Source organism: Loxodonta africana, chromosome 2 (assembly GCF_030014295.1).
Source record: "Loxodonta africana isolate mLoxAfr1 chromosome 2, mLoxAfr1.hap2, whole genome shotgun sequence".
NCBI lineage: Eukaryota > Metazoa > Chordata > Mammalia > Proboscidea > Elephantidae > Loxodonta > Loxodonta africana.
Window position 1 is genome coordinate 119,294,837 of NC_087343.1, and position 16,583 is coordinate 119,311,419.

General features: G+C 37.1%; 1 protein-coding gene across 1 annotated transcript in view; it reads right to left on the reverse strand.

Moving 5' to 3' along the window:
* Nucleotides 1–3,450: 3,450 nt before the first annotated feature.
* Nucleotides 3,451–16,583, reverse strand: part of TMEM232 (transmembrane protein 232) — a 220,643-nt gene continuing 207,510 nt past the window's right edge. The window contains exons 12-13 of the mRNA XM_023547505.1: nucleotides 10,966–11,059; nucleotides 3,451–3,885 (exon numbers count right to left, since the gene is read on the reverse strand). Coding sequence (XP_023403273.1) covers nucleotides 3,622–3,885; nucleotides 10,966–11,059 — 358 coding nt within the window. The 3' untranslated portion in view covers nucleotides 3,451–3,621. The remainder of the gene's footprint in view (nucleotides 3,886–10,965; nucleotides 11,060–16,583) is intronic.

Sequence of the window (16,583 nt, forward strand, 5' to 3'; positions counted from 1 at the left end):
TCATCAGTGTTCAATGTGTCAAATCTATTCTTGACATGGTCTCTAAGTTAAGTGGGACATACTCAAGGTCATCCTTTGATTCTCTTGGACTTGTGTAATTTTCTTCAGCTTCAAGTTGAACTTGTATATGAGCAATTGATGATCTGTTCTACATTTGGCCCCTGGCCTTGTTCTGACTGATGATATTGAGCTTTTCCATCATCTCTTTCCACAGATGTTGTCGATTTGAATCCTGCGTATTCCATCTGGTGAGGTCCACATGTAAAGTTGTTGCTTATGTTGGTGAGAAAGGTATTTGCAATGAAGAAGTCGTTGGTCTTTCAAAATTCTATTATGTGATCTCTGGTATCGTCTCTTTCACCAAGGCCATGTTTTCCAGCTAACCATCCTTCTTTGTTTCCAACTTTCACATTCTAGTCACCAGTAATTATCAATGCAAACTGATTGCATTTTTGATCAATTTCAGACTGTGGAAGTTGCTAAAAACCTTCAGTTTCTTCATCTTTGGCCTTACTAGTTGGTGGGTAAATTTGAAAAATAGTCGTATTAACTGGTCTTCCTTGTAGGCGTATGGATATCATCCTATCACTGACAGTGTTGTACTTCAGGAAGATCTCGAAATGCTCTTTTAGACTGTGAATTCAAGGCTGTTCCCCTTCAATTTGTCATCTCAGTACAGTAGGCCATATGATTGTCTGATTCAAAATGGCCAATACCAGTCTATTTCAACTCACTAATGCCTAGGATATTGATCTTTATGTGTTCCATTTCATTTCTAATGACTTCCGATTTTCCTAGATTCATACTTAGTATTGTGCATTTTCCAATTATTAATGGATGTTAAATCCACATACACACACATTTATACCTATTTCTCCCCCTTCAAAATCCCCATGAAGATGATAGAAAAGGGATTACAAAAGGAGAAGGAGCCCATAAGGAGAAAAGATAATAGTAAATTGAAAATACTAAGAAAATTGTGGAAGTTAAAAAGCAGGTGAACAAATGGGAACAGAATAAGAAGACCAGATTAAAAATAAATGTAAGTTTGCAATGGGAAAGTCATGGGGCAGACTAATCCATGTCTCAGAACATCAGAAAGGTTCAGAAGTTGAAGACATCAGGTTTCTGTATAGGTAGTACTAAAAACAGCAAGGTTTGTTAAGATTCTTAAAAGAGTAGTTAGATCCTCAGAGTCCCTTCCCCACAAGCTACACCCCAGTGGTTGCATCTCTCTCCAAACCAACAGAAAGATTATGACTTAAAAGTGCAGGCAAGAGTGGGGGGGAGAGAGATACTGATGAAGAGTGAGCTAATTAAATCAGGTGGACACGGGAGAGTGTGTTGGCAACTCTTGACTGGAGGGGGGATGGGAAGATAGAGAGAGAGGGAAGAAGGTAAAATTGGCACGAAACGAGAGACTGTAAGGGCTGACTCAATAGGGGGAGAGCAAGTGGGAGAAGGGAGTAAGATGTATGTAAACCTACATGTGACAGACTGATTGGAATGGTAAATGTTCACTTGAAGCTTAATAAAAATTTAAAAAAAAAAAAAAATATTATTAACTAGATGGTGCCCGGCCACAACTGATGACTGCCCTGACAGGGAGCACAACAGAGAACCCCTGAGGGAGCAGGAGAGCAGTGGGATGCAGACCCCAAATTCTCATAAAAAGACCAGGCTTAATGGTCTGACTGAGACTAGAAGAATCCCGGCAGTTGGGGTCCCCAAACCTTCTGTTGGCCCAGGACAGGAACCAACTCCTCAGACATGGATTGGACTGGCAATGGGTTGGAGAGAGATGCTGATGAGGAGTGAGCTACTTGTATCAGGTGGACACTTGAGACTGTGTTGGCATCTCCTGTCTAGAGGAGAGATGGGAGGGTAGAGAGGGCTAGAAACTGGCAAAACGGTCACGAAAGGGGAGACTGGAAGGAGGGAGCGGGCTGGCTCATTAGGGGGAGAGTAAGTGGGAGTATGTAGTAAGGTGTATATAAGTTTATATGTGAGAGACTGACTTGATTTGTAAACTTTCACTTAAAGCACAATAAAAATTATTTAAAAAAAAAAATAAAAAAAAAAAAGTGCAGGCAAGGTTTGGTAATGCTGATGTTACTGTTGGCCTAAATGAGAGTAGTTTGGATGGAAAGATAGAAAATCGAGACTTCCATGGGTTTAGAAGTGAGTGAAAGTGAAGGACTTAGAGGGGGACAGGGAATAGCTGACAGAACAAGGTTTTGGAAGGAATGGGACTCAAAACAAAGGGACTAGCTGGTCCTTTGTAGCAGATAACTTTTCAAAAGTAAAGATGGCTGAAGGTACTTAAAAAAGGGCATTTAGAGATATTATTTCTGAGACCTTGCATATCCTCTGTATAAAGAGACAAAGATGATTTAAAAGGTTTGGGAAGAGCAACATAAGTTTGAATCAGTGTGTGTATGTGTGTATATATATATATATATATATATATATATATATATAATGAATCAAAACAGAAATGGTACTCTCCCACCACCATTTTTCTACCATATGTTGTTATCTTAAACAAAGAATGGTTCCTTAAATTCACATAATGCAAGTCACAAAGTTTTAGTCGTTGAGTCCAATTTAACCTGCAAATATGTGTTTTGTTTTAATTAGTTGCCAATCATTAGAACACAGCAAATTTTATTTGAAAAGTAATTTCTTGAAATACTGAATGATCCTACAACACTGAAACACATTTTAAAATGTAGCTGAATGTTGGGAACTTCGTTTAAATGTTGTAGGTATTCCCTAATCCCCTTCAATAATTTGTTACCTTCTTGACCTGTAGTAGTCATTTGAGTTTGACACCCATGATAAATTACCTGTCTCTTGAGTATTACAAAACCAACTGTGCAAAATTGAGGTGTGGTTATTACTTGTATTTTTCAGAAAAAGGAATGCCTCTTATCCATAAATTGAGAGCTTCAGATGAAGTAGAGCATCATTTTTAAAATGACTCCATGATTGGATGTGTCCCTCCAATAACCACTACTGGACCTTCTGGAACCATCAAAACCCATTCTCTTAAGCTCACCTGCCATAGTAAAACCACTGTCACTCAGGCGTTTCCCCTAGCATCCATCAAAGGCAAAGCCAATCTGAGATGACTGGTTCTTCCAGATTTGTTTATAGACAGTAATTTATTAAATTCAAACTTCTGACATAGGTTTTGGTTTGGCATAGATTATTTATAAATCACAAATCAAAGTAGTTGCCATAACTTCTTTTATTTGACTAATAGTTACTGTTATTATAGGAGTTATCAGCTGATGCTTATTCTTTTTGTTTTCAAGAAATAATTCTCATATGTGCCTCATTAATATTTTGTAGTTGATTTCCATCTAAGCATCCAGTTAATATCAATGGTCTGAGGATCATTGATAAAGTATGCTCTATGATCACATGATAAGAGTCAACTAGGAAAAGCATTAGCCATATTCTTGGAAAAATTTAACTGATGAAATCACTCAACTGTGACGAAGAACTTATAATTGAGGACTAAGATATGACTATTAAAGTACTATTAAAGTACTTGCACCAGGATAACAACTCCTTTCTAAAAAATGTCCTTAAATTAATCACAGGAAAGTTTTCCTAATGTGTAATTATCTCAGTATCTTTTTTGCAATGAGCTTCTGGCACGTGGGGCTCAATTTCTTTGGGTCTTACTTTGCTCTCTAATGAAATTACTTCAGTTCTTGGAGGAAGCTCATAGGGTTTGGTTTGCTTGTGAAGTTTCTCTTCTCTTTTCTTCATAATTTCTTTGAAGTGATTTTTCTCCTTTAACTCTTTATCTTTACGTTCTTCAGCCTCACATATGGCATCTTCCTTCTGTCGGATCTTTAGCTCTTCCTGCCACTATTACAGAGACAAAGCATCATTCAGATATATGTAGAGGTAGGAGCTAGCTATTAACAATTCTTTCAATTAACTGATAACTTCTAAAGATTTATTAAACCTTATAACAACAAGTGACCAAAAAACAGACTTAAAAATGGGGTTCTACTAGAAATTCACATTTTTGAGAATGATTTTAAAAGGAAGAAAGTTCATGGTTTTCCATGATTTTCTTGCTATCTCTGTCTCTACTTCTATCCCTATCTATCTATCTATCTGTCTGTCTGTCTCTATCCCTGTATAGAAATAGACATATAGATACATATACATGTATATATACATCAATTCAGGTTCTCAAAATGCATATACTTATATCCAATTATTATCATAGTTTTTTTCAGACATTCATCAGGAATTTCTTATTCTACCATATGGGTAAAGTATACGGTGCCCCGTATTAGAAAAAGATATAAAACCCATTGCTGTTAAGTCGATTCCAACTCATGGTGACCCCACGAGTTCAGTAAAACTGAGCTCCGTAGTGTTTTCTTGGCTGTAATCTTTACAGAAGCATATCACCAGATCTTTCTCCTGGAGCACCGCTGGATGGGTTCAAACAGCTAATCTTTCAGGTAGTAGCTGAGAGCAAGCTGTTTGAGCCACCAGGGAGTTTTTGGAGAGCAATATAAGCCCCTTCCCTCCCCAAGGCAGAATTCCTAAATAGCAAAGCATTTAATATAAGATATAATAGGGTTTATATTTCTATACCCCAAAGGATTGCCCATTCTTTATCAATATCAGTAGTTACATGAAAGTATGGGATCATAAAATAAACAATCTAATCAAGATTTAAGAAAAAGCCACAGAAAAGACAAATTTAAGTGAAAGATAAACACTGCTATACTATTCTATGTGATGCTGAAAATGAATTTAATGGCCAAATGCTTACTTTGCAGCAGACCTAAAGAATTCACCTCAACTGACCATGTTAATTCATGACAATAGCAGCATACCTGTAGGCAAGAGCCCTGGGCATGAGTGAGGTAGTCAAAGATGGAAGTAATGATGCCAGATCAACCAAGCATCATCATGAGTGCCTTTTCTTCCCTCTTAAATTTTTTGATGAGCAAAATGGCAAAAAAGGATGGTAAACCTTTTACAGGCTGAGCAAAAGTTTCAGAGTGGAATGACATTCTAGCATAAAATTTTGGAAATTCCTAAAGACACTGCTCTTTTTGGCACTCTTTAGCCCATATATATGTTCAAATGACCAGGCTGAGCTTAATATTCTATCAGTTAACTTACAAAATACTATATAGCAGTTCTGTAAATCGTAACTCTTATTTGTCATCTGGCTGTATAGATATTAATGTATATAACTAAGCTTCAGAGTCCACATCACATAGCCTGCCAAAGGCAATAAGATGTTTTAAATAATATATCAGAATTAAAAATTACAGCATAATAAAATAATATCCACTTAATTTATTCTAGGTAAGTTTTTGGCAGCATAGTGGTTAAGAGCTACTGCTGCTAACCAAAAAGTCAGCAGTTCAAATCCACCAGGTGCTCCTTGTAAACTCTGTGGGGCAGTTCTACTCTGTCCTGTAGGGTCGCTATGAGTAACAATAGAATCGATGGCAATGATTTTTTTTTTTTTTTTTAAGTTTTAAAGACCCAAGAAATCATATATTTTCTGCACTTGGTTCTGAGACTTTGTGTACCCAGTTATTACTCATAAAACTTAGATTTCTCAGAAATAATTGTTACATGAAATACTCAGAAAACTGAGGCAAAACATCAAAAACATTCAGATGCTGGCTGAAATTCATGCTTTGGCTTTACTTACAAGTTCTCATACCCAACTGTGACTTATATACATTTTTCTCATATAATGAACTTAATAATATTAATTATTTAAAGTTACCACTGTTACCTATAACATAAAAGTAGCAGTTAGCATAATAACGACACTATCTGTAAATAAAAAAGACTAATTTTAAATGAACTTAAATGAAAGATTTTGATGCACCCCAAGGCTTTGTTTTTTACTCTGTGAAGAATTAATAGAGAATTAATGCTTAAAAACTGTCAATAAAATAGAACTGATTTCCTAAACAGTATGTCTAAAAGCTGCAATATATATGAAAGCAGTCAAGAAGAGGTATCATATCACTATCATCCAGAAGGCAGCTCTTTCTTTTGTCCTCTTTAGAATCGGCATGGCTAGAATTCAACGTAACACCATAATCTTTCTTTCTGTTGTTGTTGTTGTTAGGTGCCATTGAGTCACTTCCGACTCATAGTGACCCTATGCACAACAGAATGAAATACTGCCCGGTCCTGAGCCATCCTTAAAATCCTTGTTATGCTTGAGCTCATTGTTGCAGCCACTGTGTCAATCCACCTCGTTGAGGGTCTTTCTCTTTTCCGCCAATGCTGTACTCTGCCAAGCATAATGTCCTTCTCCAGGGACTGATCCCTCCTGAGAACATGTCCAAAGTGTGTAAGATGCAGTCTCACCACCCTTGCTTCTAAGGAGCATTCTGGTTGTACTTCTTCAAGACAGATTTGTTCGTTCTTTTGGCAGTCCATGGTATATTCAGTATTCTTCGCCAACACCACAATTCAAAGGCATCAATTCTTCGGTCTTCTTTATTCATTGTCCAGCTTTCACATGCATATGATGCAATTGAAAATACCAGGGCTTGGGTCAGGCACACCTTAATCTTCAAGGTGACATCTTGGCTCTCCAACACTTTAAAGAGGTCCCTTGCAGCAGATTTATCCAATGGAATGCATCTTTTCATTTCTTGACTGCTGCTTCCATGGCTGTTGATTGTGGATCCAAGTAAAATGAAATCCTTGACGACTTCAATCTTTTCTCCATTTATCATGATGTTGCTCATTGGTCCAGTTGTGAGGAGTTTTGTTTTCTTTATGTTGAGGTGCAATCCATACTGAAGACTGAGGTCTTAGATCTTCATTAGTAAGTGCTTCAAGTACTCTTGACTTTCAGCAAGCAAGGTTGTGTCATCTGCATAACCCAGGTTGTTAATGAGTCTTCCTCCAATCCTATGCCCCGTTCTTCTTCATATAATCCAGCTTCTCAGATTATTTGCTCAGAACACAGATTGAATAGGTACGGTGAAAGAATACAACCCTGACGCACACCTTTCCTGACTTTAAACCAATCAGTATCCCCTTGTTCTGTCCGAACAACTGCCTCTTGATCTATGTAAAGGTTCCTCATGAGCACAATTAAATGTTCTGGAATTCCCATTCTTCACAATGCTATCCATAATTTGTTATGATCCACACAGTTGAATGTCTTTGCATAGTCAATAAAACACAGGTAAACATCCTTCTGGTATTCTCTGCTTTCAGCCAGGATCCATTTGACATCAGCAATGATATCCCTGGTTCCATGCCCTCTTCTGAAACTGGCCTGAATTTCTGGCAGCTCCCTGTCAATATACTGCTGCAGCCATTTTTGAAAGATCTTCAGCAAAATTTTGCTTGTGTGTGATATTAATGATATTGTTGTATAATTTCCACATTTGGGTGGATCAACTTTCTTGGGAATAGGCATAAATATGGATCTCTCCCAGTTAGTTGGCCAGGAAGCTGTCTTCCATATTTCTTGGCATAGACGAGTGAGCACCTCTAGCGCTGTACCTGTTTGTTGAAACATCTCAATTGATAGTCCATCAATTCCTGGTGCCTTGTTTTTCGCCAATGCCTTCAGAGCAGCTTGGACTTCTTCCTTCAGTAACATCAGTTCCTGATCATATGGCACCTCTTGAAATTGTTAAACATCAACTAATTCTTTTTGGTATAATGACTCTGTGTATTCCTTTCATCTTCTTTTGATGCTTCCTGTGTCATTTAATATTTTCCCCATAGAATCCTTCACTGCTGCAACTCGAGGCTTGAATTTTTTCTTCAGTTCTTTCAGCTTGAGAAACGCTGAGCATGTTCTTCCCTTTTTGTTTTGCATCTCCAACTCTTTGCACATGTCAGTATAATACTTTGTCTTCTCGAGATTCCCTTTGAAATCTTCTGTTCAGTTCTTTTAGTCCACCAATTCTTCCTTTTGCTTTAGCTGCTCAACATTAGAGAGCAAGTTTCAGAATCTCCTCTGACATCCATCTTGGTCTTTTCTTTCTTTAATATCTTTTCAATGACGTCTTGCTTTCTTCATGGATGATGTCCTTGATGTCATTCCACACCTTGTCTCATCTTCAGTCACTAGGGTTCAGTGCATCAAATCTATTCTTCAGATGGTCTCTAAATTCAGGTGGGATATACTCAAGGTCATATTTTGGCTCTCATGGACTTGCTCTGATTTTCTTCAGTTTCAGCTTGAACTTGCATATGAACAATTGATGGTCTGTTCAACAGTCGGCCCCTGGCCTTGTTCTGACTGATGATATTGAGCTTTTCCATCGTCTCTTTCCACAGATGTAGTCAATTTGATTTTGGTGTGTTCCATATGGTGACATCCTTGTGTATAGTTGCTGTTTACGTTGGTGAAAGAAGGTATTTGCAGTGAAGTCATCGTTGGTCTTTCTGTTAGCCTCAGGAAAAAGTAAACTACCTCCCCCCCACCCCCACCCCCATTTTTTGTCTCTGCTGACCACAAGTTCTATTTAGATAAACTCTTATCTTATCTTGACTTTTATCTGCCACTATTTACGACTGATTGTGGTAGCTAGGACGTGCAGATATGCTTGAAGTTGATAGGAAATGGAAGCATCATTTACTCCCTTATTCATCCTATTCACTCAGTGATTCAATTATAATCCTATCTAAAACATACGATGTACAACATATCTTGAGACCTGCTGAATAACGAGGTATCTGCCTTATTCCTTGTATATTACATATAGGTAATACATGTCACTTGGCTTAGAAGAACTATGCCTGTGCAGAGGTGTTTTTGCTTCTTGTCAATATTACATATTTCACCCTCCCACCCCCAATTCTGATTAGGGATTATAAACCAGGCACTTAAGCAGCTATGGAAAAGTAGATTTGGAGTCCAGTGGTCTAGTTTTGAATGTACACTCAGTCATTTACTAATTTTAAAACCTTAGGCAAGTAACTGAATTTTCAACCACTAATCTATTCTTCTTATCAGTAAATGTCTTACAGGATTATTGTGAGGATTTAATTAACTAATGAAAAAGCATTTTGTAAAATATGCAATAGTGCTTTGGACTTTTATTATTTATTATCCAGAACCCACAGATACAGACAGCCGACTGTATATAGATAGATAGATATACATATACATATTTGGTCCTATAGGGTCGCTATGAGTCAGAATCGACTCGACGGCACTGGGTTGGGGTGGGTATAGTTAGATAGATAGATACACATGTATATCTATTTCTATATCTGTACCTGTAACTATATATCCAATCTGTCTCTTCTATAATCAATCAATCAATTGATCAACCTATAGCTAGATAGACAGATGTAGATATACAGTCAGCCCTCTGTATCCGCAGGTTCCACATCTGTGGATTCAACCAACCACGGATTGAAAATATTCCCTCCTCCAAAAAAGTTACATTGTTGCTGACATGCACTATGTAGTTAGGGCTATTATGGTTTTATCTGTAATGAACATGTGCAGATTTTTTTTCTTGTCATTATTCCTTAAACAATACAGTATAACAACTATTTACATATCATTTACATTGTATTAAGTATTATAAGTAATCTAGAGATGATTTAAAGTATATGGGAAGATGTGCATAGGTTATTTGCAAATATTATGTCCTTTTATATAAGGGACTTGAGCATCCTTAAATTTTGGCATCAGCTGGGGGACCTGGAACCAATCCCCCACAAATACTGAGGGATGGCTGTATATACCATTAATACTTTTTAAAAGATAATATTTAGAAAACCGTCTATAAACCTTCCCAAATCAATACTAGTAACTACTGGATTAGGCTAGCTACACATCAAACAGCTTGGACCTTATCTATTCTCAAACATATTTTCATAAAGAATTGCTTTACCCTTCTTTAGCTATAATGTAAACATGTATCCAGCCTCTGCTGAATTATGGCAATTACTTAGCAATTCTAATACCCTTGGAAAGAGGAAAAAGTGAGATTATTAGGAACTATTTCCTAATAGGGCTCTTCCCTGTCTTTCAAACCATTGTCTTCTCCTCTTAAACTAGTCCTAGGCAGACCAAAGTCATTTGTAGATAGATATAGATACAGATATATAGATATTAATAAATTCTAGCAAGTTTTTATGTAATCCATTCTAGAACATTCAGTTGAAGTGAATAGCAAAATTTAGATGCTGCAATGTATGAACCATTTGAAATTTCTGCTAATGCTCTGTATATGTAATATATTGGTTTAGCAAGAATCCTATTAGTGAGAAGTGGAACAAATACTATAGCTCCCATTTTGTGATTCCAGGGTATCAGTCAGTCTCCAAATCTCAATATTGTAGTTATTGTTAGAGTGGCTTAAATATTAGCTATGTGTTCAGTAGAAGAAATATCTTTCATCTTTTGTTCAAAAAATCACCGATTAAATGGAATGGGAAAAATTAATCATGGGAATATAATCACAATCTGATAGATAATTCTGCATTGCCAGTGGTAACGTTAATTTAAACACATTCTACATGCTATTGGGTCCACATTGTATTAAAAAAATAAAAAGAAATAAAAAGAAAACAAGTACTTTGTCTCCCACTGGAACTCTACTTCTAAAAAGAAGTAGAGGTAAAGTGATGTATATTTGATAAGAAATTATTGACTAAATATAGCACAATTGCTTCCAGTGCTGAATTACAAGAATGGCGTTGTGTTGCCACTGCCAGTTTAGTGCATACCAAGAACAAAGTCTTTCTGATCTGTCAAGGGTAAAGAATGGTCACCAAAAGTTGAGTCGAAATATTTTTGTATTATTATTAGACTACACTGCAGTGTGGCAATCCTCAATCCTGGCGAGACTTTTAAATTACACAAGTTAACGTTTCCATCTCAGAACTATACTTTCTAACTCAAGCCACCTTTAAAGAATAAAGCTTTTACTGCTAGTTTAAGAATGTTAATCTTACGTGATGATCAACAATTCTTGCCAACTGTTCATCCACCCTGGTGAACAAATCTGGATATGGAAACGTGGAGAGTTCTGACTTAGAAGGATGCTCCCTTCAAAAAAAGCACAAGAACAGATTCAACATTAAGTACAGGCATTCTTCCTCCCCAGAGAGAGAAAAGATTTGTAAGTCATAATTCATTCTTAAGCATTTTGATTCTCAGTTGTTAACATAAAGTACTTACGCTGTGCAGACTACTCTATATTAGTTTCTAGTTTCAGTTACAAAACTGACGTTTTTAAGAATAGGGCAGGTCATATAGGATGATATCTAGAAAATAATAAAAGGCAATCTTGTCCAAGGAGCTGGTTACAGTAGCAAATGAGATGCTAGGATGTGAAGGGCTTAAGGAAGCCTGAAGTAGGCAACGTCCAATGGGGAGATGAAAGTGTCCATCCTCACACAAAATCCTGGTGGAAGCCAAAAATGTAATCTAAGCTATGCTTAAAATTGCTGTGACTTAAAAGCTTCTGCAATATACTTGTATTACCAAGAGTGGAACTGTGGTAGACAATTTAGCAGCAGCTTAATGAAATTGTTGGCCATGCAAAGCTGGGATCCAAACAAGCAGAGATTGAGTGTTAAATCACCCACATAATACAATATTATTAAAGTTGCTGTGGAGAAATGGTTGTAAGGCCAGGAATATATAACACACTGGAATGTTGGCAGGGAATGATTTTGAGGGTGAGAAAATGAGTTCAAAGGAGAAGGTCTTAGGTGAAAGTCTAAGGAGAGACGTAGTTGGTGAGAAAATTTTATATTCAAAATTCTCTGATGAATTTTTAAGACTATGATGTCTAATATGCATTTTTTCAAGTTGATGCCTATCCTATTCCAGTAAGCTTTACATTCTTGACACCCCACGGTCCTCCTCGTGACGCCATGTCCTATTGCCCTATGGTGCCCAAAATACTTCTCAAATCTTAAAACTATCTTCATCCCATCACCGCCCCCATCCAAATCATCATGATCTTTCACATGGACTAAGGTCTCCTTTTTAGATTCCCTGCATCCACCATGCTCTCATGCTCTACTTTTTGTATTCTCATCTCTACAATTACCCAGAAAATATATATATATTTGTTGTTGTTGTTGTCAGGTGCTATCGAGTCTGTTCCAACTCAGAGCGACCCCACGTACAATAGAACAAGACACTGCCTGGTCCTGCAGCATCCTTACAATCGTTGTTATGCTTCAGACCATTGTTGCAGCCACTCTGTCAATTCATCTCCACAAGAGTCCTCCTCTTTTTCTCTGACCCTCTACTTTACCAAGCATGATGTTCTTAGCCAGGAACTGGTCCCTCCTGACAACATGTCCAAAGTATGTGAGATGTAGTCTCAACATCATTTCTTCGAACGAGCATTCTGGTGGTACTTCTTCCAAGACAGATTTGTTCATTCTTTCGCTAGTCCATGTTATATTCAGTATTCTTCGCCAATACCACAATTAAAGGCATCAGTTCTTCTTTTATCTTCCTTATTCATTATCCAGCTTTTGGGTGCATATAAGGTGATTGAAAACACCATGGGTCAGGCACACCTTAGTCTTCAAGGTGACATCTTTGCTTTTTAACACTTTAAAGAGATGTTTTGTAGCAGATTTGCCCAGTGCAATGCATCTTTTGATTTCTTGACTGCTGCTCCCCTGGATGTTGATTGTGGATCCAAGTAAAATGAAATCCTTGACAAATTCAATCTTTTATCTGTTAATCATGATGTTACTTATTGGTCCAGTTGTGAGGATTTTTTTTTTCTCTCTGTTGAGGTGTAATCCACGCTGAAGGCTGTAGTCTTTGATCTGCATCAGTAAGTGCTTCAAGCTGTCTTCACTTTCAGTAAGCAAGGTTTTGTTATCTGCATAAAGCAGGTCGTTAATGAGTCTTCCTCCAGTCCTGATGCCTCATTTTTCTTCTTAGAGTCCAGTTTCTCAGATTATTTGCTCAGCATACAGATTGAATAGGTATGGTGAAAGGATACAACCTTGACGCACACCTTTCCTGTTTTTAAACCATGCAGTATTCCCTTGTTTGTTCGAGCTACTGCCTCTTGATCTATGTACAGGTTCCTCATGAGCACAATTAAGCATTCTAGAATTCCCATTCTTCACAATGTTATCCATAATTTGTTATAATCCTCACAGTTGAATGCCTCTGCATAGTCAATAAAACACAGGTAAACATCTTTCTGGTATTCTCTGCTTTCAGCCAGGATCCATCTGGCATCAACAATGATATCCCTGGTTCCACGTCCTCTTCTGAATTTGGGTTGAATTTCTGGCAGTGCCCTATCGATATACTGTTGCAGTGGCTTCTAATGATCTTCAGCAAAATTTTACTTGCCTGTGATATTAATAGTTTTTTTTTTAGTGATATTAATGATATTGTTGGATAATTTCTGCGTTCTGTTGGATCACCTTTCTTTGGAATAGGCATAAATATGTATCTCTTCCACTCAGTGGGCCAGGTAGATGCCTTCCAAATTTCTTGGCATAGGTGAGTAAGCACTTCTAGCTCTGCATCTGTTTGTTGAAACACCTCAATTGGTATTCTGTCAATTCCTGGAACCTTGTTTTTTGCCAATGTCTTCAGTGCACCTTGGATCTCTTCCTTCAGTACTATCAGTTCCTGATCATATGCTACCTCTTGAAATGGATGAATGTCAACCAATTCTTTTTGGTACAGTGAATCTGTGTATCCCATCTTCTTTTCATGCTTCCTGTGTCATTTAATATTTCCCTGTGGAATGCTTCAATATTGCAACTCAAGCCTTGAATTTTTTCTTCAGTTCTTTCAGCTTGAGAAATACCAAGGGTGCCCTTCCCTTTTGGTTTTCTAACTCCAGGTCTTTGTACATGTCATTATAATACTTTACTTTGTCTTCTCAAGCTGCCCTTTGAAATCTTTTATTCATCATTTCTTCCATTTACTTTAGCTACTCAGTGTTCAAGAACAAGTGTCAGAGTCTCTTCTGACATCCATTTTGGTCTTTTCTTTCTTTCCTGTCTCCTTAACAATCTCTTGCTTTCTTCAGGTATGATGTCCTCGATGTCATTCCACAACTCATCTGGTCTCGGGTTATTAGTGTTCAACGGGTCAAATCTATTCTTGAGATGGTTTCTAAATTCAGGTGGGATATACTCAAATTCATACTTTGGTTCTCATGAACTTGTTCTAATTTTCTTTATCTTCAACTTGAACTTGCACATGAGCAGTTGATGGTCTGTTCTGCAGTTGGGTGCTGGCCTTTTTCTGACTGATGATATCGAGCTTTTCCAGTGTCTCTTGCCACAGATGTAGTTGATTTTATTCCTGTGTAATACACCTGGTGAGGTCCAAGTGTATAGACATCGTTTATGTTGGTAAAAAAGGTATTTGCAATGAAGAAGTCATTGGTCTTCCAAAATTCTATCATGCGGTCTCTGGCATCATTTCTATCACCAAGGCCATATTTTCCAACTACTGATCTTTCTTTTTTCTTTACTACTTTCACATTCCAATCACCAGTAATTATCAATGCATCCTGGTTGCACGTTTGATCAATTTTAGACTGCAGAAGTTGGTAAAAATCTTGAATTTCTTCATCTTTTGCCTTAGTGATTGGTGCATAAATTTGAATAATAATCGTATTAACTGGTCTTCCTTGTAGGCGTATCATATTATTCTATCACCGAGAGCATTGTATTTCAGAATAGATCTTGAAATGTTCTTTTTGATGATGAATGTAACACCATTCCTCTTCAAGTGGTCATTCCCGGCATAGTAGACCATATGATTTTCCCATTCAAAATGGCCAATATCAGTCCATTTCAGCTCTCTAATGCCTAGGATATTGATGCTTCTGCCTTCCATTTCATTTTTGATAATTTCCAGTTTGTCTAGATTCATACTTTGTGCAATCAACATTCTGATTTTTAATGGATGTTTGCAGCTGTTTCTTCTCATTTTGAGTTGTGCCGCGTCAGCAAATGACTATTCAGCTGCAATTCTTAAGGTTTTCACTAACTAATTCCTTTTGGAAGCAGACTAGGTCCTTCTTCCTAGTCTGTCTTAGTCTGGAAGCTCAGGTAAAACCTGTCACCATGGGTGACCTTGCTGGTATTTCAATTACTTCTCATTACTTTAGAATAAAGATCACATTTGTTAATATGTGTTATTATTTCTTTCCATTCTTTGCCTAGGTATCTGCATTACTAACACACAGGCTTTCTTACACTTCTTGAAATGTAATGTACCTTGTCTGTTCCACTATGGCTTGTTTTGCATGTATTGTCCTCACTTGCTCTAATGCCCTCCCCTATCCCTCTGTCCCTGCTGCAGGACTCATTAATCCTTCAGCTCTTTGTTCAAGCCCACCATCATAGCTCTTCATTCACCATGGGCTTTACTTTATGACATTTACCTCAGTTCTAATTTTACACTTACGTTTACCCCTGCATGTGTTTTATGTCTTCCTTACTAGAGTATGAGCTACCTGAGTGTGGAGATTTTATTTGTTTATGATTGTCTCCTAAGTGCCCAACACAGGTCCATAACACTCAATGAATGTGTATTTGGTGAACGACTGAGTGAATAAATGAAAGCTATGGTTTGCTTTAATTCTTTTTATAATCTCAGTCAACAAAGGTCTACAGTAAACCACTCCTGTGCTGGTAGAGCAGCATCCAGTATATCAAGAGGATGGCAGTCCCAGGAGGCAAGTTGCACAGTGGAGTTGACAGCAGGAGTTTGAAGGAAAACAACTCAAGTGAAAAATATATGAAGCCCTCCTGCAATCCATAATATTCAGAAATATTGTAGGGAAGAAGAACACTGGGCTTCCCACGGCATGTAGAATAGTGGCTCTATTCTGCTATTCTGTTAAAATGTTAAAGGAAAATATGACCTTAGAATTCTGGGAGATTTGGGGACATCCAAGGGCAGATATCTGGGTTAACCATATTCACTCAAGAAAATGTTGGAGCTTATGGTATTCAAAGAATTGTGCTAAAGGCTGTGAAAAGACAAATAAGAAAAAAATCTCTAAAATGATTTAAAGGTTAAAAGAATTCAGGCAAATTACCTTAAATTTCTTCTTGAATAATAAGAGTTTAAGTATAAAAATGCTTCCCAACATTAATAATGTTAAAAGACCTTTAAAATCAGAAAAAATTAAATGGATATGGTTGACTTCTAGTTGCTTCAGCTTAATAATTTGTATTATATAAAAAAGACATAACTATAATACAACATGAAGCATGACATATAAACAGAAAAATATGGTAAAATGATTAAGCACATGAACTCTGTAGTCAGGCAGATCTTGGAACAAATTTTGGCTCTGGCACTAAGTATTATTTTATCCCTCTGTTCCTCAGTTTCTGCATTTTTAATACAGAAAAAATAATAGTCCCTATCTTGCAATGTTTTTACAGGGATTAAAAAGGGAAAAGACATTCAGCATGCTTGATAGAGCAAACTTTAAACAAGTTCTAGCTACATTATCTTTATCATCATAATTAAAATCATTCAGAAGAAGAAGCCTGACTTTTAGCTGGTACTATCAGGTAAGGGAGCCCCATGCAGTGGTTAAGAG